Raw genomic sequence first — 21,303 nt, 5'->3', positions numbered from 1 at the left:
GTATACTGTAACATAACTATGGTGATCATATATTATTAGTGATTCCAAAACAACAATTTACTTGTGACTCAATACACACACACACGCACATTACAACATCATTAATTGTTACTAGCTTAGTACGTCCCTGGATACCAGCAGTCTCATGATCTCATTGGTTCCTGTGGTGACAGAGATGCATAATACAGTTGATAGCTAAATTCTAGTGAAACAAACATGCAAATATTAGACAGCAGTGAAATGTTTCCGGCCAATTTGAAAATCCTCAAAATTTAATGTGTCATTTTGACCTGCCTACTGTAGCCAGTTTGGTGGTGTGCAGATTACAAGATTTTTGAGTTTTGTAATGAATGCAGTAGTAGTAGTAGTAGTTCATGATTAACACCCTAACTTATTGTATAACATGCTGGATTGTGAATAGTTCTGTTGAGACAGATTTGATTATGTAAGCAGCTAAAGAGTGTACAGGTCTCATATTCCCTGAATCATTAATACCAGACTGTAAACCCCCTTGTCCTCGTTCACTAGGCTTTTAGCCTTCTAATAGCAGTACTCTAAAGGAATAACACTTAATCAATTGGTTGGAATCTGTCACATATACACCATCAGGGGTGGACCTAGGATTTATAAGGGGGGGGGGGGGGCTAACTCAAGGTACTAATCTCTTGGGTGGAGGTGTGCAACTAGGGGGGCCTGGGGCATGCCCCCTAGCAAATTTTTTTGAAAAATAGATGCTAAAATACTGTAATTTGGAGACATTTCCACATAAATTCATATTTCTGCCTGTATACCGCTTTTAGATTATAGATATGGCTCTCTGAAGTAGGGTTGGGCAATATTGAATTTTGTGACACGTGATTATTGCATGAGTCATTTAATGTGATTATTGCAATATTGCATGTGAAAATTGAAACACAACCACATAGTTTGAAAAGTCCACATGACTGCTTGTTTTCACTGAGAATAGTTTACAAACACAACTTCTTTGCTAACAAGTTAACCAATTGACATAGTTAGCAATAATATGCATGAACTGTATAAAATATGAGAGACAAAAATTAGATGATAAATGCAATAATTATTGCAAATTGCGATAAATATTGCCTATGTGATAATATTGCAAAGGAAAAATATATGCGATAATGGTATTGCGAGCACTTGCTTATGCGATTTTGGCGATTTATTGAAATATTGCCCAACCCTACTCGCATTTTGTTAATGGAAAAGTTTGGGTAGGTTCAGACAACCAAACACATGATGCACTCTCTCACAATTGCACAACAATAAGTGCATGTTAGAATGATAACGTTGAAAGTGGAAAATTTTGAAATTTGAATGATACGAGATTGAATCTGAGAGCATTTTCAATGGAAATTGTGTACCTGAATTAAGTATTGCCATACATATTAACTACACAAGTAGATGAATCAAGCCTTTTAAAGAGACCAATGCACTTCATTGTATGCATAGGTTTTGGAATAATTCCATAACAGAACCAACTTTAGATACCAGTGAATGTTCTATTAGAGTAGTTAGGTGACTGCTCTATTAGAGTATCTTGATCTTGTCACCTCTAATGCTGATCCAGGTCCTTGTTGCATAAACTTTAGCATAAATCCACTGATAATACCTTGGAAAGATGTTTATAAGGTGGGTGTATGAGTATTTGTATTATTAGTGATCATATAATTATGCCAAGACAAAATTTCATTATAATCCTCAGCATATTGATCAAGCAAAGCCTAAAAGTGAAGGAGGGGACTGAATTCAGCCCCCAAAGTCCCCCCCCTCCCCCCCCCCCCCCCGCCCCTGACCATTGTGTAGGAAGCAAAGATAGGATTTTAACTACCCTTTAACCTCATCTCACCTTCAACCACCTGGTGTATTCTACAGTCCCTCATGTACTGCTGTATAGCATAGTCCTTGAGGCAGCCATAACCACCATGGAGTTGTATAGAGTCATTGCAGATCTGTTGACATGACCACCATTGAACAACAAACAACATAAGAATCACAGTCAAAAAACCACACAACACTAGTAGTGACCTAGTCAGTCAAGGACTTACATGACTGTTCTATTAGAATATCTTGTCAGTGTTTGATGTCCCTAACACAGTAATGGTTGTTATGAAGTGTATGAAAACAACATTCTTCTCTGTGTGCTCAACAGCCCCATTGTATGTATATACAGTCGCAAAACACAAGTTGGTGCTATATGTAATAGTGATTGACCTGAAAACAAGCATCTGTGGCAAAAAGTTTGGCCATGGAGCAGAGAGCTACAGCATTAGGTGCTCCATCGTCCAGTGCTTTGGCAGCTGTCCGGACCATCACCCGTGATGCGACAAGATTAGTAGCCATCTCAGCAACTTTGAATTGTAGATACTAAAATGTGACATGAACAAAAATGGTGGATTATGGTATGCTACTACTACTACTACTACTACACACACACACACACACACACACACACACACACACACACACACACACACACACACACACACACACACACACACACACACACGCACACACCTGAAAATCAGCCAGTGGTTTGTTGAAGGCTTTTCTGACTTTCAAGTGTTCCACAGTACGTTCAAGGGCGGCATATGCACCACCCAAACTACAAGACGCCATGTTGATACGTCCACTATTCAGCGACGCCATGGCAATGTTGAAACCCTGACCTTCATCTCCAATACGATTGGCTACAGGAACAACACAGTCTTCAAATATGACAGCTCTAGTCGGGTGTGAATTCCAGCCAATCTGCAACCACATGTTAACATGGCTATCAACAATGTAGTTCACAATGTATGCTTAAGACCAATAAATGATTCAAAGCAATTACAGCATAGGAAACAAAACTTGTCCCAATACGTAATTGACTATTGAAATATTTGCCATATATACTATACTGTTAGGAATTGCTACAAAAAGAAATATAAAAACACAGTAAGTATGATCAAGAGTATATAATAGAAATCAAGAGTGTCGAACGGTGTATTAGCCCATGAGTAATGATTGCGTAAAGTAACACGGATATTTCAGTAATCGTTTGTTTACGCGAAATGGTAATTTGAAATGTGTACGTGGCAACGGGTCTTTGTTCGCCAGTTTTCCGTGTTATTCAACCAAATATTCAACAGTTATTATACAAAAAAAGTGTAGTAAGGACCCAAGATAACTCCAGCTCACTAAAACAACGGTTGCACAAACGAGCATGTTGCCACGCCTTCAGGGATCCGCTTGGCAGTATCAGAACTTTAACCTTAGCCAATTCTCTTTAAAGCTATCATGTTTTCACTTGGCTTAGTAGCCGAATTGAGCTAAACACAACAACCCTTAATGGCAAAGAAAACGAACAATTACTGAAATATTCATGTTACTTTATGCAATCATTAATCACAGGGTAATACACCCATTCAATATTCTTGGTTTCTATTATATACTCTTGGTATGATGTATGACTAGCAGTTTGAATGGATATTATGCTGCATTACTACGTTCTAAATATGGAGATCACAAACTCCATAAGGATAATACCAGAGGAGGGTGGACATGACATAAAACATCTTGTGGTCCCCTGACATCTCTCTATTGATACTATTTATATTGTACGTATATCCAAGCCATGTGTCCCTGAACCCTTACAATCTTCTATCAGTACAACATGTTTATTCAGTACCTAAGAAACAAGCCTCAATACTGGGAGTCATATTTGCTTACACCATAGGAATTAAGACATTATGATTAACCTCAACCTCCTCTGCAACTACATTAGATAACAACCTTCTTTTCTTTAGCACCGAAGCTCATTCCTGGGGTTCCCTTCTCTACCATCAAACAAGTGATACCTCTAGGACCTGCAACAGATGATTAACAGTGATACAAAGTAAATGAATGTTCTATTAGAGTAATTGAGTATGTAGAGATGTACTAACTCATAATTTTGTTTTGATAAAACAACCTCGTGACCATCCTAAGATTCCTAAACAAAGCCACAATATTTCTTGGTCCTAAAGACGGCTTATTATTTACCCCTCCAAGCAAAAGTGTGTGTTCTATTAGAGTATTTTTTATATCCTTCTATAATAGGTTTGGTTGATCTAAATGTTTGAGCAAGATTTGAATTTGAGATAATGAAATTTACTATTTGTGTTAGTATGATCCCAGAGGGGAGAGCTGTAAAGATCTCTTCAGTCAATATTATGACAACAGTACGGGGTCTACCTAATACCATGCAGTGCCATAGCAAGGCAAAAGGCTGTTATCATCTATGTCGTAGATGAAGAGGCAGATGGCTACTGTGAAACACATAAACACACGGGAATGCTTCACAACATGCCAAGTATGCACCCCAGACAATTGAACCTTTTACAAATCTGACTGAAATTAGTCTACTTGAAAGCTGTGGCTGACTGCTCTATTAGACTATGCTGAAGCTGGACTGGTTGCTACAGCCCAAATATATACAGTAACAATAGGAGATTTCAATTGATAAATGAGCAGTGCTTCATGAAAGTAAAACTAAACAAGCTACCTTCTTGCCAAAATCCTATCACAATATGCAACCAACATATCCTCCAGCCAAACCATACACTGTTAAATATACACTTTACTGTTACTAAAGAACAACTACAACACACACCTTGCCCTCCAGTCCTGCACATTACAACATATACGTCAGATGTTCCAGCTCCTGATATGAATGCCTACAAGGAACCATGACAACACATAGGTGTGTACAATTCATCATAAAGTATACAATAGTTATTTATCAATCACAATGGAGCTACATTAACCCTTAAACCCGCAGAGAACTTTTGGGGAATGCGTGTTTACACAATATGGGTACACATGGTGACACTAGGTGGGGTAACTAATTCTTACAACCTACAAATATACATCTATTAAGTCTGTTTACTGGGCTACTTGAAGAAGGTTAAATGAACACTGTAACTTACTTGTTATGAAGCGATGAACGGCGACCAGTCACATCTCCGTGTTTCAAAATTCTTGTCATTGTTTAATTTCGATTGTGGGTTTACTCATGTGAGTCACACATGGCCTGATAGAAAATTTAATGGAGAATTGAATGGAAGTTGTTGCAAGGTGATAGAATCAATGACCATCGAGTTATCTTTTGTGAAGGTATATAAAGGGTTTGCATGTTTCCTTACCGAAAAGTTATTTTCCCGGATAATTTTGGCCTCACCAGTTAGCGTTAGGGTAAAACCCTAGGTATCATTTTAATCCTTGTTACATCACAAGTAGAATGACGTAAACTGCGTAGCCATAGGATGGATGTTTCGAAGGTTATGCTGCTTTGTGCAAGATACGCATATTTGGGCCAGTTTTCTGGCCTATGCGGGTGTAAGGGTTAAAGCAAACACCTAAAATAAATATTAATAAGGACACTTCAGTAACATAGATACTTGTACATGGTCCCATTTACACACATTTAGACCCTGAAATCAGGACACCTCACCAATGACACCTTGATAATCAGGACACTTGTCCATAGTCTCATTTTATTAGTGATTTAGTGTACACACATTTAGAACCCTAATACAGTGGAACCTCTCTTAACAAACTCCCCGAATTAAGGACACAACAGAAAAAACCTTCATAACAAGGACAAAAATTTTGGTCCCAACTGGTCTGGTTAATACATTTTTTACTTCTGAAAGAGGAAAACCTCTATATTACAGCAAAGAGTGGCCAAAAATTCTGGCTCCCAAAATTTCCGTAATAGAGAGGTTCCAATGTATTCATTACTTTACAGAATGGAGAAGAACCCAAGACTTAAGTGGAGACTTCTGAAATACTGATGGTCTGACACTAACTTGTACTAAAGTGAACCTAACCTATGGTTTAGTGATAACACATAACTGAAGTAGGGTTTCTGATATGTGTGTAGTGTTTAATGTCACATGATCAATATGTTGACGAGATGTTGGATGGTAGAGCCCCCTGTGTTTTACCATCACAACAGCACTATGTCATTCATGTGGATGCGTGCGCACACGCACACACACACACACACACACACACACACACCATATATAGTTTAGTTTTAAAATAAAAGCGATGGTTGAAACGTTTAAGTTCAAAATCGATTGTGGCACCACTCACTATTGAAGGTGCAGTGTCTAATACACTACACTACACAATGTGCATTGTTACCCAGAGAACACTGAGATACTAGTGCCCATGCAAGTAATATATAAGAGCCAAATCTTCCTGAGACAGAAGAGTTTTAAGAATGAAACTGAAACCTCAAGTTCTACTAGCTGTGGCAGTACGACATTGCCTGCCTGGTAAATACCAGGTACACTGTACACACATTAAACATGTTACAGGAGGTTACTGGTAGAGCATAGCACCTAAACATAACATACCTTAGAACCATTCAACACATATTTGTTGCCATCTCTCTTAGCGCTAGTGGCCAGAGCAGCAGCATCACTACCAGCATTAGGTTCAGTGAGACAATAAGAGGCAAACCTCTAGTGCAGCAACAATAACAGTGAAGACTAACATACAAACAGACAGACCTCCATAGTACACAAAGATGGTATCATGGAGTGTCGCTGCTCATCAGTGCCAAACTTATCCAGCAGCCCAGTAGCCAAGCTACATGGTAAACACATTACACCACACACAACACCACCAACACACTTACTTGTGTATGCTAATGTATGCTGCAGTTGATACACAACCAGTTGCTAGAGCCTCAAACAATGGTGATGCATCAGATCTGGACATGTTGCTCCCTCCCACATCACTCTTGATGTAAATTCCACCTAGACCGAGTGACGCTGCCTTGCGTAGTGTATCAGCTGGGAATATCTCCTATATTAAGTGCATACATAAAATGTGTGTGTGTGTGTGTTACAATACTAATAAGGCAATTACATGGCATCCAATTAGAATCCTGAAATCAGGACACTTCGCCAATAGGATCACAAGCACTAGACACATTTCTACACTTGATAATGACAGACAGATCATTTGTTAGTCTTCCAGTTACATTACTGCCGTTATGAAATTCATGGAGAAACTGATACTGCTATACCACCAAAGCCCTCTCCTCAAATTTGTACTAGTCTGAACTTGAGAGGTCGTAGGTATATGTACTAGCCCGTGTAGTACACCTGTTAACACGTCTTTATTTCATGTACACTGTGGGATAAGACATCAAATGCTATTTAACAAGTTTTTGTTGGATGATTCTGCGCACCACACCTCACTAACTGGTACAGACAATTCATATTTGTACAGATCAGGCTTTACAGGCTCCTTGAGCCTTCTTCACCTGTAACACTACTAATACTAGGTTTTTATGTTCAGGTGTAGCCAAGAGGAGATTGGTCAATACATCATAAAAATAATAAACCTCTTGTAATAATATCACAAAAGTAACCTGAACATTTTAGCAACAATGTATTCCAATATGTGAATTAATTGTAGATCCATGTGGCGTTTATTGGCATCAATACATGTTGTTTGGTTGCACATTTCATAACCACTCATGTCATATGTCATAGGGTTATGACGCATCACCAACCTCCGCTGGCCATGAGTGATCGATCCTGCCATATGTGGTACCATTTCTGTAGCGTTCTATATCATATATGTTGGTAGTACTAGTAATTTTCACATAACCATTTGAATGAATGGGTTTTGGCCAAGTTTTCATGTATACATGCACACATGGTTTTACTGACAGCTACATAAGTACAGGAGCACATTAAGGCAGCTCGTACCATGCTCCTGGTTTGCATATACTGTGCTAAACATTCAAGGGATGTAGACAAGCTTTAATAGTATGTGGCTTCTCATCTGCTACTGTCTTCCTCTAAAAACTATTATTCCATCGATTTTAATCCTTTCAAACAATCCCTCTCAATACACAACTCCATGTACTCACTACACCAGCACAATTATGCATACTCACTACATTCAGTGACAATTTGTAACTCATCTAATCCTGAAAAGTGAAATTTATTGTTGTTATATACATGCAATTTGCAATGGTGGACAGGCACATGACAAATAACAATGTTATCATAAACAAACAACAATAACACAAGAGGTAACCTCTTCATCCCATTGTCTCATGTTTGGGCTCAACTCATTCTTGGCAAAGTCAAAACAGACTTTCTGTAATTCCTTCTGTTCACCAGTCAGTCCATAAGATGCTACAGCAACACCATACAATGTTGACTAGTATACAATGGACTGCCCTTTACATGGGGACCCACTGAAGCCACGCCATATCAGATAAAACCATATTTGTTAGTACCAGTTTCTAGCCAAGCCCAGAAGCCTTACAAACACTTATTAAAATGGGCTGGGCAATAAACAAGAATACTGTAAAATAATTCTCAGACACATCCTCCCTGTGAAGGGCTATTAACACATATAAGAGTATGATAAAGATGAAAGACAAAGTTGTAACTGTTAAAACACCCTCAATCAATATAATGTGATGTACGTAAACGGCACATCAAAATGTACGGAGAAATACACAATAGGCGTTAATTAGAAAAGTAACCCTGCACTCGTGTTATCTTACGGTCAATAGACGTGTGGTGCCCGAACGACCTCCTCGAAATTCTGCCACACGCGCCCGTGAACGTTGTGACGTTTATACTACTGCGAACTGCAACCGCTCGCGTGATCAACATTGTATCGCCAAGAATATAAATAGGCGTGGCACTCCATAAACTACAGAGTTCAAACTGAGCGAGGAGCGAGTTAGTGCAAGTATCGTAAACTGCCTGGTGAACGAGTAAGAACAGGTTAGTACAGTGCTGTGTCATTAATAAGTTTGTGTTTTGAATTGGGGCTCGAGAATTTCACTGCCACCATAGTTCCCCTATTTTCTTTCTCGAGATCATGTTACCTTAATGTAAACCGAAGTTCAGTAATTAATGTTCCATGAACTTATTGTAATGTCTGGTATGCTGTGGTTTTGATAATACATATTGATTACTACGCACGTTGCCAGTGGAAGCTTAGAGAGCGGCCTTAGTCATGTGGCCTTAGTCATGTAGTTTATCAGTCCAGTATGCTCCAGAGATATGTTCCTAACCTATTATGGTGCTTTGTGCAAACAGTGTAGTCTCAGCACATGTAGAGAGGCAAATTCACACTGGTGGTTACATCACTTCTTTTGTGGTGGGAAAACAAGTCATTTCATTTGTCCTTGTTCCCTAGTATTGTATGCCACTTAATTAACACTTACCACCAGCCATTAATCACTTGTGTTTTTCAAGTACCTACTAACCTGACAGCTGGTAGCCATTGAATGCTTGCTGGCTTCATGTTCAGATTAAACGCCATGTGGTAGTATGTTCTTGTATGACATCATAGCATTCTGATGTAAGGGAGATGTTTGAGTCATTCTTGAGGCTTTCTTGGTTATCTGGTTCTCAAATCTTACAAGTTCTCATAAAAATCATATAGAAGGACTTTGTTGTGTTGCGTTGTGTAATCCAGGAGCGATTATTCAGTGAATGGGTATTGTACTGGGACACCACATATAGCAATGAGTGAGTTCCTTTATGCATGATAGGTGGTAGAGCTGACATTCAGGTTGGTGTGTGGTGTGGCAGATGACTATATATGTGAATGTGGTGTGGTTTGTGGTGTTTCCTTTTTTTGAAATGATTTGCCTCATTAAGTGTGAGCTGTTGTGATGTTGGGAAACAATAATGTTGACAAGTAATCTTCTGATATGTATTGGACAAGTATGAGTGTGGTGTGTGTGCATGTGTGGAGAAAGCAAGCTGTGTTAATGGGTACCTTGTGTTGACAAATGTCAACTGCCCCTGTCTCCCATAATGGGTGAGATTCAGTTGCCTATGCCTTCACTTGTGAAACTTTGCAGTCTCCTTCGGGTTATTAGTCTTGCTTTTCCTGCAATGGACTATTTCTTACTGGTACAAAATGGCACAAAAATATCACAGGCATTACATTATAAAGGTATGGCCATTTATTGCCTTTATCAGTGCATATATACAGACTGGCATAACCAAATCATCAGTGTTACAGCATTGTGGACTATATATAGCTATTGTGGACTATATATAGCTATTGTGGTGGATGTGATCTAACTGTGTGAATCTTTCTAAAGGTGTGCAGTAGTGAGTGTGGTGCCAATATAATCAGTTAAGCTTGTCCAACACTGTAAAAGTTTCCTACCAAACAAAGCATGGTGAATTAATAGCACTTAGGGATATGGTGTGAGCTAAAGGGATTCACTAGCTGCTATAAATTTATATTTCAGGTTCAGTAAAGTTGTATGGCTGTATCTCACCTAAACAAAACATATAACAGGATCTTGTGAAGTCTGTTTGTATAATGTCCCATTCAATATTTAACAGCTTGTCATAGTGGCTAGGTCAAGGAGTCAGTCATATCACACACAACTTTACTCTATGAAAGTAATGTTCTTCAGTAGTAAGCCATAATTGTTTTCACTGCTAATAGACTGTTCATTAGCAAGTAGACACTGAAGCCATACCATTGTGTTTTGTTTCTATATGTGAGTGCTAGTGCAGTGATTTTCAGAAAGCTTGTGGAACACGCACATGGTCATGTGAATGTTTACACACGTTGTTTAAACATGCTCAATATTCCTCTGGCATTGTCTAATGAATGACCTAAGTGATTTGGTTGAATTGTTACAAAGAGCTTGGATCTACAGAAATAGCTCATGTGTGCAAAAAATTGTTTAATTGCATTTTGCAAGCAACCTGTATTGAAATGTGAAGTGTTTGTCACTATTGGCATTATTCATGGCCATCATCTTCTACTGATAATACAATTATTAGATCATGGACAAGTGTCCTGATTGTGTCATCCAAGGTGTCCTATACTTGTGTACTCTAATTCAAATCTACAAATTTCAGGGTTTCCTTTTTGTGAGGCTCCACTGTATTTTGGAATAAATTTACCCATAAGGCCCCATATCCCCTCTCTATATGAACTCTCAATAAGGCAAAAAAAAATGATTTCACAAATGCTGTACTGTTTGGTGGTGAAAAGACAAGGCAGTGCCATCTAATGGTTTCATTTCAAGGGTAGTAACCTAGTGGGAGACTATGCATGATTCCCTTCTAGTGCTCTTGAGTGTAGTGAATAGTGTGTACCAGTTTCCTTAATAGGGAAATGAGATCAAGTCACTGCCTGGTGTGTGACATTGGCCTTTAGTCAATTACAAAGTCTACATTATAAAAAAGTATTGAAATGATATCAAACCATGCTACACATTTCCTGGTAAACCATTCCATATCCTTATGTGTGTATCCTTATGTGTGTATCCTCATGTGTGTATCCTTGCATGTGTACATTTGTTAACTTGCTAGTATTCCTTACTAGTGACGAAAACTGTTTAATCCAAAATTTCCTGATAAATAAGAAAATCAGTGGGCCTCAATACTTAATGGTGTATTTTTGTGAGTCTTTCTTGTGTCATATGTGTATATATCTACAAGTGTCTGTCTGTCTGTACCACATGCTTGTGTAGTATGTGTCTGTCTGTATGTAATATTAAAGAGTAGTGATAGCTCAAACTGTGTTGTCTCTGTGTCTACCTTTCAGGCTTCATCAGTTAATCATGGCAACTGAGGTTGGATTTCCTGTGGATTTCCAGAACAAGTTCCTTGGGAATAAGGCTGGCCACCCCACTGCCCTAACTCCACCAGTGGCCGAGCGACGTAGACAATCAGTGGACTCACCATCAGTACGTCCCCGGCCTCGTGCTGGCAGTGAGTCTAACAGATACCAACGGCTGTCTGAGGATTTCAAGCAGAAGGATACATTTGCTAGTGGCTCCCCTAAAGTTACCCCACGTACTGTGTACAATGAAAATGATGGAAAATACAATCCTTTCAACACTTCACTGTCAGTTGCAGCCAAACCATCTAATTATGGCAACACTAATGATGCACCTAAGCCAACATTCAGTTATCAGAAGTTGCAAAACACGACAACGACAAATAAAGGTGACGATGAGTTTGCTGACTGGCATTTTAGCCAACCAAATGTTTTCCTGGATGAAAATGAGGTGGATTTGTTAATGGGTATAGTGCCATCCTCTTCTGTCGATGATGCACCACGATACGAAGTTGTTAGCCAGTTCTTGTGCAGACATGATGATGAAATGCAGTTGAATGTTGGTGACAAAGTGGCCGTCACAGCCAAGCATCCTAACATGTGGTATCAGGGAACAAACCTTAACACCGGCCAACATGGGGTTTTCCCTTCCCTGTATGTTAAGGAGTTATCTGTCACTCCCAAATCAGACAAAACTCCATCAGTATCTCCGGACTTTGATATGCCTCCAGTACCCAAGAGGTTGGGTAGTCTCAGTAAACAGGTATCAGAGCCCAGCATCTTACTGACTCAGCAAATGAAAATTGACGAAATGAAGGCAATTCTAGAGATGCCAGACGTTACACAGAGTGTGCCCCCTCGACTGTCTAAACCCCCGGTAGTGACTAGAGTAAGATCTCCACAGAGTACAGTCAAGTCTCCTCAGAGCAGTCTCCCAGCTGGCTGGGTACAGCTTGAAGATGATAAGCCAACAACAGTGAAGTCCAGTGTTATGAGTAATGGAATCAGTCACAAGGATGACAGTCCTGAGTTTCAGCTTCCCCCACCAGCACAGCCCACCCCAACTGTCAGTACATCCAAAGCAGTAGCTGAACCTTCCATCAAAGCTAGTAGTCTAATAGTTGAGGACACAGAGTCTGATTATTCTGAGGTATTGTGTATTATGTAAGGTTGATAAACATGTCTGCATATTCTGATGGGATCACTTGCTTTATCATTTTGTAATATGCTAGCATAGTAGTCAACAAACATAGTATTAGTGACAATGCAATTTGTATTGTAATAGTGGTGGTGGTGCCCATAATATCTCAGTAAAGTTAAACCTACTGCTAGTAAGCTTCTAAGTTCATATTTGGATTGTTTTTCCCTACTGTTTATTACTGTGATCGTTTATGTGTCCATGTTTTGCAGGTGAAGTTCTCTGTACTAGACTTTGAGAAACTGACCAAGAAGGTTAATTTAGTGAAGGGTTCCAGTACTAAGGATGAAGGTGCCCAAGCAATCTTGGACGCTACTAAGTCTCCAGTCAAAGAAGAACTAAAGTGTAAGTCAATGTAGAACCTTATGTATCCTTGTAGATTTGATCTCTCTTAACAAGCTCTGACATTAGAACCCGTTAATATTTACACTTACATAATTTAGATACTTATAGTTAAGTTCCAAAAGTATTCCTTAGTGCATAAACTAATCTAGAAAATCAGGATACTATCAGACAGTACTAAGGAATCCATATTTCACAGGTTCTAGTGTAGACTTAAACACAACCATACAGTATGTTCCATACATGTCTTGTACATACAGTGGACCCCAGTGGAGATTATGAGGACTTGTCATTATTCCCTACTACATTTGATAAGTTACAGAGGAAGGTACAAGTAGCCGATGTGATTGGCAAGAAGAAACTAGCTGGTCCTGATGGTATGTCACTTGTGTGTGTTCTATTAGAGTATTTGAGAGCTGTGGTTGTTATACCATAAGCAATAAAAACTTGTGGGACTATATTATAATAATATTAAACTCTTAATACATTTGGTGTTAACCAAACTTTCATTGTTATGGTACATGTTGCAGTATCGCTCAAATGTAACAAAATCTCGCAAGAGTATGAGCAATTAAATACTCACTAACTGAAAGGCGTGACACCATTTTGTTCTTGAGTATTCATCCCAAATGAAATGGGGTGAATACTCGGGAGTGAAATGAGTGCCACACCCTTTAATTAGTGGTTTGTTTCATCTTGCAAGACAGCATTGCATTCAGCTGTACCATATTTGGTATTTTTCACCTGGTTGACTGCATATTTTTGTTGTGTATTCGAATTCTTGTATTATTGTGTGGACAATTTTTGAATATTGATATCATTGTGTCTTTATATATGTTCTACAGCCTCATTGGAGCCGATTTCATCACTTACCACACACTCCAAGCCTGATGGTGAGTCAGTCCTATTGTGCTTTGTGTTCCCAGTAATATATACTGTACCTCTCACAATTTGTATGGACCTGTTATGCTATACATGGGACTTAACAGGTACTGTAGCTGCATTAGGGAGGTCACGTGATACATTTGGGAATGATAAAATAGGTGGTTTTGTTATGTAGTCATTAGACAGGTCACCTTGTATGCAATTTGGGATATTCAAATTGACCTTACACAATAAACCTCTACATTAGGTAGACCACTCGACTGTACTCTCATGTGCAATGACTTGGTACTACACTATATTGATATCTCCCTGTCCCTTCACAGATGATGGCATATTGACTCCCAAGGAAGTCACTGGAGGACTGAAAGTGAAGGAGATGACAAGAACAGTTTACTATGCTAGGTGATGTCACTTATCTGGTGACCCTCATTATTATTGTATTGATGCTATAGATTACTGGGCTGTGTGCAGGTGAAGAGGCATCGTGGCAGTGGGGCACTACGAGATGCTATTGCAAAGGTGATAAAACTAGCATACTAAATAATATAATTTATTATTTGCTATTATGCAGATTCAGAAAGAAAGGAAGGCATTTGGTGTTGAGGATAAGAAGCCATGTATTATTGAGATATCAGAGAAGGGATTTTCCCTTCATGATAACACGGACAGTATGGAGGTCAGTGTGATGCTGGTTGTTCTATTAGAGTGGTTGATGGTGTGTGTCCACTAGCCTCGTGAGCCACTAATGTACTCACTGTTTAGAGTGATATCTTGTGCCAATCTACCAGGGAGTGACAAGTATGTTAGTGTTGTGTGTGTGTGTGTCTATAGATATAATAACGCTTATCGGGATTGGAAATGGAAGTTACAGTGACAGGTATCAGTGTTTCGCTTGGTGTAATATTTCACCTTGTACTACACATGGCGTTAGGTACGGTCCAGAATCATTGCTGTAAGTAGAAAATACAATACTGTCTTGTATCAATAATTGGAGCGCATATCGGAAGGAACTACGAGTCATCACACCAAATTTCAAAAAGGTTTGTTGCTTTGTCTGGGCGATGTATGTACCAAAAGGAAACTGAAATGCAAAGTAAGTTCTGTCATAAAACATACCAAAAAGTGACAGTTTGCCAAATACAACTGCACTAACGCATAAAACACTTCTATAACTTGTAATAGCCTGAATATGGCCTCGCTAGTTGTCTAGGGGTGTTCCAATGCAGGTGTATACTTAGTTACAGGTGACATGGCCCAATACAATTCCAGTTTCAATTCTGAGCGACAATATTAAAATATTGGCTATTATACTCTAGTAGTGTACAATACTTTCAAGAAAGTTCCACTGTATGTACTGTACAAAGCAGTTTGCCACGCTCGGAAGTAGAAAAGGTGAAACACGGATAACTTTAAAGGGATTTACCGCCCACAGTATAGTTTCAGTATAAAATTATCACATGCGCAACTTTCATTTCCAATCTCGGTCAGCATTGTTATAGCTATGGTAGTGATGGGCGATACTGAAAATAATGTTATTCGATATATTGACAAGCTTATATTCACGGTATGATTAAATATTCAGTATAATTAGATTTGTCAAGCAGTGAGACTAGTAACACATTATTGCATCATATTATACTAGACAGATGCAAACAGCATCGTGGGGCGAGCCTGATGACTTTGAAGTATTGATGGCAGTGCAAACTACTATAGACCTTACGAGTTGTATGAATAGTTCATATTGCTCATGGATTTTACCTGTATCAGTAGAAGCTTGATGCTTTTATTGATAAGTCAACTGTAGGATCTAAAATATGGAACAATCATTTTTTCTCACAAAAATAAGGTTTTGCAGGGGGCGTTCACAAGTCACATGTGCTGACACTTTGAGTGGATTGAATACGGTAAAATTGTGTTATTTATATCTGACTATGTTCCATATTTTGAATGCTTACTTGGGAACGTGTCCTGCAAAACCTCAATATAGCGTTATTCTCCTATTATTAATTAGCTTAAACTTTTACAAGGCAACAATGATTACTAATGTTAAATACACAAATGTGTAGGTTTAAATAAACAATGGCACACTTACAGCAAGTTCGGGTGGTACTGGGCCTGGATCCATGTTGTTGTCCCCAGAATACAATTTTGGCAAATGTTTATCCGTTGTGCATCTTTTACAAACGTTCATAGCATTAACGGATATGGAAGGGAAACGTTCCATACAGACTACACAGCATGAAAATTCTAAATTGAGTAGGCCCTCGTGAAACTCACACATCTTTCTTATGACGGCAGGGTCATTAAATGATGGAACTTCCCGATTAAATTGCGTAGGGATTTGTGGGGAGGGCAGTGCATTTCTAGTTCTTTCAATTCTCGTCTGCTCCGCTGTCATCCCTGCTCTTCGCCGTCTCATATACTCCCTGTCTCTACACCTTCTTCTTTCCGCATCTTCAGGGGTTTCTCTATCTCTTCTGTGCCTGTACTGCTCTCTCCTGCGTCGAAGGTGTTCATCTGCATCCATTGCACGTGGCTGGGCAGTAACGAGGGCAGTAATCTACGCCGGTAAATGCCGTGATATGGTCCATTACACATCGCCAAATATGGGAAAGCAGTAATCTAGGCCGGTAAATCCCGTGATATGGTCCATTACACATGGCCAAATATGGGAAAGCAGTAATCTAGGCCGGTAAATCCCGTGATATGGTCCATTACACATCGCCAAATATGGGAAAGCAGTAATCTAGGCCGGTAATTCTCGTGATGTGGTCCATTACACATTGCCAAATATGGGAAGGCAGTAATCTACGCCGTTGATTTATCGTGATGTGAATCATTATGCTGGAGCAAGTGTAAGGTATCCGCTTTATATCATAATTTATTGTCGTATTACGGGTCCATTACACATTGACTCTGTTTCTTATCGTAATGTTTTGTAAACGGGTCCATTACACCGTTGACTCACTAGTGTGGGGCTCGCTCCAATCATAGAATGCGAAAGGTGCCAGACAACAGCTGGAATTTGCCCATAATCTAATTGCCTTTCCTTGTAGGTATATACCAAGTGCAAGAAACACAACCACTAGCCAGATTTAATAAGGCGATATTGGCAATTACATTGTCTAGACAATATTATTGTGGCTCTATCGATGTGATATATTGTGTAGTTCAATATCACGATATTGCCAATATATTGAAATATTGCCCAGCTCTAAGCTATGGTATGCCCTTGTCTCACTTTAGTCATGTAGCAGTGTTGTGGTTGTTGTGGAACATCAGGTTCTATAACCTCTCTCCGTGAGACCTGGACAGTCTTACTAGCCCTGGATTTGCCTGAAGCACCTGAGTGGTGCACAGGCATCCCAGTGCTTGTTCGCTGGGTGGCATTAGCTGTGTTTTGCAAAGATGCCATTGGCTTTATTTTGTGTATGTGTGTGTGCGTGCATATATGCATGCATGTATGTGTTTCTCTCTCATTGGTCTTGCAACCTAACAACAGGGCTTACATTATGTTGTGGTGCCAGAAGGGAAGCTTTGTTTCTGTGGACCAGGTCCCTGACCCTCCCACTGTTGTGCTTTTTCCCTATAAACTCTCTTGGAGGTATGCTCACTTGGTGTGGCATATTTTTCACAAATGGTTGGGAATAGGATGATCAATTTTCCAGTGGGGATGAAAATTTATCCTCGGACAAGTGGAATAAGTGTAGTTGTGTATGTCTAAATAGTTCATATGTGGCACTTGTGTGATTATGAGCATGACTGTTCTATTAGAGTGTTTGGAGTGTACATCAAAGATGCTGAACAAGAAGTATATCACTGCTATGCATTTGAAGCAGAGGGCTCCAATAGAGAAGTAGCCACTGCATTTGGGTGAGGATGAATAAATATGTATTGTAATGTGGACAACATGTTACTGCTTTGTGAACACTTGATGTACTGAAGTTTGAGGAACAAAACGTTTCATCGTTTTTAGAAATACCCACAACAAAATTATATATCCCTTAAAGTAGCAAGCTCAGTGCTTTATATCTCATCACGGTATGTGTACCCTCAATATCTTTACATCAGCTTGCATGGGTATTTGTATCTTGTGTATAACTTTATTGTTATGAACTCTTCATGTCCTTTTAGTGAGGCATTCAAAAGGTTTTACAAACAGTTGATGAAAAAGAAAGCCGGCCAGAAGCAGAAAAAATAAATAGACAAAAACATTCTAAATGGTTAATTGTTATTGTATGGTACTGCTACTACACGTGATGTAATGTTTTGTGTACTAATCACTTGTACAAATGATGACTTGTTGATCTATTGTAAATTTTTATATTATAATTCCTCTGGTATATATATGAAAGGCCAGTTTGGAGGAATCCATAGTAATGTTCAGTACTGACATACCATGAAACAGGAGACGAATATTGTGGCCAGGCTTGTGTCAAGTATGCTAGCATAACAAATAGGCTGGAGTGTTAAGCCAGCATAATGGCTAGCATATTAGGTGAATATTACAAACTATGGAGCTTAATTCCATTAAAATAAATTGACACTACTTAATAGAGCAGTCACTGGAAACTGTAGTGGTATTTATTAAATACTCTATTAAAGCATTTACTGATAAAAATGTTCAAAGAAATGTTGCTAACCAATGGAACACTGAAGAGCATATATAGGTGAAACTTTTGGGAAATTGCTGAAAGCATTTTTGAGCATATTTGACTGGATTAATTGTGGCCAGCACAAGACATTTGTAGACCTGTAACAAATATATTATACTTCATGCTATCATACAATACAGAGAAGAGAAAATATGAAGAGAGGATCCATGAAGTAGAACACGGAACATTTTCTCCTTTTCATATACTAGGGGCATGGATCCTTTGGCCACAGTGGTGTACAAGAGAATAGCCACTCTGCTGTTGGAAAAAAAAATGGACAGTCTTACAGCGGACCCTGCACATGTACTGAGGGATGGTTTCTTGGTTTCAAAGGGTCTGCAGCTATTGACCTTGTGTGTGCAGAGGGTAGGATCAGTTCATTTTACTGAATCACTTCATTGCTATAAGTGATAGCTATATACATTCTATTGTATGTGTTGTTCTTCATAATTTCAAATCACCCTTGATCCATATCATACAATACAGTAGACATTACAGTAGGTTAGTAATACAGTAATACAGTAATATGGTAGATTAGGTATACGTTAGGCAGTACAGTACAGGTTACAGTATAGTACAGTACAGGTACAGGTAGTATATATAGATGTTGACAATATAATAGAATGTATGCTGCATTGTCAACAGGTAGTAATACAGTAGGTTAGGCATTAGCAACTAAGCCCATAAATGTCTTCAGAGTAACCCCTAACTCTTCATCAAGCAAAGTTTCTGTGAAATTTTTATTTAACTGAATTATCTGCTGATTGACTGATGAAGTGATGATGCCTCCAACCAAGCATTGCATGTATTAATAGATTCCATGCATTTTAACAATACTAAAACCAAGCCCTCGCCATTTGGGCTACCTGAGCCTATTAATTGTACAAATAGATCAGTTCATTATTATGATGCTGATGTATACCATCTGCCATGACATCCATAGTTTATTCATATGGCAGTGGATGCTTTAGTTGTTACCATAGTAACTACATGTATATTAATGCTACAAGCTATGTGTAAATATAACCTAAGCAATGTGCTCAGGGTTGCTTCAGTAAGTGTCTGGATTACTAACAGCATCCACTATAATATCATCCTTTAGTTTGTTTATTGCTGAATATTACCACTGCATGAGACTATATGAGCCACACAGAACAGACCATATCAGATACTGTATGATCCCCAATTAAACTTAATTCCTATGTATGTCTAAAATTAACACTACACTACACTACACATTATAACCATAGAAATAAACAGTAGTGAGACAATAGGAAAGTTGCCTATACCTGCAAATATAGTAAATCCCTATATTTTAGTCTACATGCCCACACTCTTGTTTCACTACTTTTAATTTATTCAAAATCTTTCTTGTGCTGTATACATACAAATTTTTAAAGGATGTGATTTTTGTGGATTTCATGGTTGCTTGGCTGTCTTAGTCATTATCATGATTGGTGGGCCCTATACCTATGCTATATAACCTGAGTGAAAAACAAGTAATTTTGGGTATTTGCAATACTTGTGAACCTATGCATGCTGCATCGAAATAATGGCACCAGACATACCATAATTATATATATATTTCCTGTATTTCAACATGTGCTCCAACCATAAATTACTAAGAAGTAAAATGGCCATTTTCAACTACTGCAAATTATTTAAGTTTGGTGAATCAACGTTGAAACAGGTTGGCAGATAAAAGTTGGGCATGTAGACAGTATAATTTTTTTCCATTGTTTACAAAAATTGACAGACTGCTTTATTAGAGTGTTTGAAAATCTTTGTACAATATAACAGAGGCACTGTAAAAGGTTTTTTTTCCAAGAATTTGTTATCCCTGCAGCAAATGCATCATTTGTTGAAATAATAATAGGGAATTTTGTTGTTATAACATCATTTTCTTGTTAAAGTAAAAAATTGTCATTACACTAGCAGTCACTTTTCGTTAAAACTTCTAGAATGTTAAAACAGCAATTAACAGGTCTGCTGAAACAATGTATTTTTTTGTCATCTTGTTGACTTTTTTTACAGTGGATAGCTTTACTGAGGGCTGTTTGACAACTTTAATTGTTGTGATCAGTTGCATATATATGACCAAACAACTGTAAATTATATTCATATGGTAAGTAAGCCTTTTCTATGTCCCATTGAATCAAGACACACGGTAGTGTGTCGTGCGGCCCAAGAAGTCAGCGCGCCACACCGTGAGTATATTAACAGGAAGAAAGAAAACGCAATTTTCACACCTATGTAGCTCTGTGATCCCTAAACCGATTGGAACCAAATTTGCTAAAGAAGTGCCGGCCAGTGAGGGGAGTCTACATACCAAAATTTGAAGAAAATCACTCCAGCCATTTCCGAGATACGAGCGAACAAAATTTCGTTTTAATTTCGTTTTTCTCTTCTTCTTCATGCATCTTCTTCATTTCGCACACTTCGCAGAATCCGCCATAAAACATGAATGCATACTCGGATCGGGCTGAAATTTGTCACACTTAAAGGGCTCATTAAGGCGGATCTCCGTACCAACTTTGGTAGGAATCCGATGAACATTCACGGAGTTATTACCGATTATTTGCGTAAAATAAG

At 38.6% G+C, this 21,303-nt stretch overlaps 2 protein-coding genes across 4 annotated transcripts; one reads left to right on the top strand and one right to left on the bottom strand.

Annotated features, from left to right (window-relative positions):
- Positions 1–17: 17 nt before the first annotated feature.
- On the bottom strand, positions 18–8,745 carry LOC136259702 (isobutyryl-CoA dehydrogenase, mitochondrial-like). Of its 3 annotated transcripts, XM_066053208.1 has the most exons (11): positions 8,585–8,745; positions 8,107–8,207; positions 6,689–6,858; positions 6,561–6,639; positions 6,405–6,512; positions 4,652–4,715; positions 3,793–3,866; positions 2,536–2,769; positions 2,233–2,385; positions 1,868–1,970; positions 18–161 (listed from the first exon to the last, which is right to left on the bottom strand). In XM_066053208.1, exons 1-11 carry the CDS (start codon positions 8,694–8,696, stop codon positions 112–114), a joined length of 1,248 nt encoding a protein of 415 aa, XP_065909280.1. In that variant the 5' UTR covers positions 8,697–8,745; the 3' UTR covers positions 18–111. The 3 variants fall into 3 exon arrangements, with proteins under 3 accessions (XP_065909280.1, XP_065909282.1, XP_065909281.1); XM_066053210.1 differs by lacking the exons at positions 8,107–8,207; positions 8,585–8,745 and adding an exon at positions 6,922–8,049; XM_066053209.1 differs by lacking the exons at positions 18–161; positions 1,868–1,970; positions 2,233–2,385 and adding an exon at positions 2,401–2,443 and having other exon boundaries at positions 2,504–2,769.
- LOC136259701 (uncharacterized) lies at positions 8,663–18,410 on the top strand. The gene is made up of 11 exons (XM_066053207.1): positions 8,663–8,810; positions 11,617–12,781; positions 13,042–13,174; positions 13,432–13,548; positions 14,017–14,064; positions 14,380–14,458; positions 14,509–14,575; positions 14,628–14,732; positions 14,787–14,854; positions 17,831–17,929; positions 18,191–18,410. Exons 2-11 carry the CDS (start codon positions 11,633–11,635, stop codon positions 18,255–18,257), a joined length of 1,932 nt encoding a protein of 643 aa, XP_065909279.1. The 5' UTR covers positions 8,663–8,810; positions 11,617–11,632; the 3' UTR covers positions 18,258–18,410.
- The last annotated feature ends 2,893 nt before the right edge of the window (positions 18,411–21,303 follow it).

Source organism: Dysidea avara, chromosome 7 (assembly GCF_963678975.1).
Source record: "Dysidea avara chromosome 7, odDysAvar1.4, whole genome shotgun sequence".
Lineage (NCBI taxonomy): Eukaryota > Metazoa > Porifera > Demospongiae > Dictyoceratida > Dysideidae > Dysidea > Dysidea avara.
Note: the sequence above shows the minus strand (reverse complement) of the source record. Positions and strands in the feature narration are given on the sequence as shown.

Coding starts and splice junctions, on each gene's coding strand:
- LOC136259702 (XM_066053208.1), bottom strand. CDS start 8,696: ATGTTGATCACGCGAGCGGTTGCAGTTCGCAGTAGTATAAACGTCACA. Junction 2,770..3,792: donor TCGGTGCTAAAGAAAAGAAG/GTTGTTATCTAA, acceptor ATGTGGTTGCAG/ATTGGCTGGAATTCACACCC. Junction 162..1,867: donor AATACACCAGGTGGTTGAAG/GTGAGATGAGGT, acceptor CTGTCACCACAG/GAACCAATGAGATCATGAGA.
- LOC136259701 (XM_066053207.1), top strand. CDS start 11,633: ATGGCAACTGAGGTTGGATTTCCTGTGGATTTCCAGAACAAGTTCCTT. Junction 12,782..13,041: donor CAGAGTCTGATTATTCTGAG/GTATTGTGTATT, acceptor CATGTTTTGCAG/GTGAAGTTCTCTGTACTAGA. Junction 17,930..18,190: donor GAAGTAGCCACTGCATTTGG/GTGAGGATGAAT, acceptor ATGTCCTTTTAG/TGAGGCATTCAAAAGGTTTT.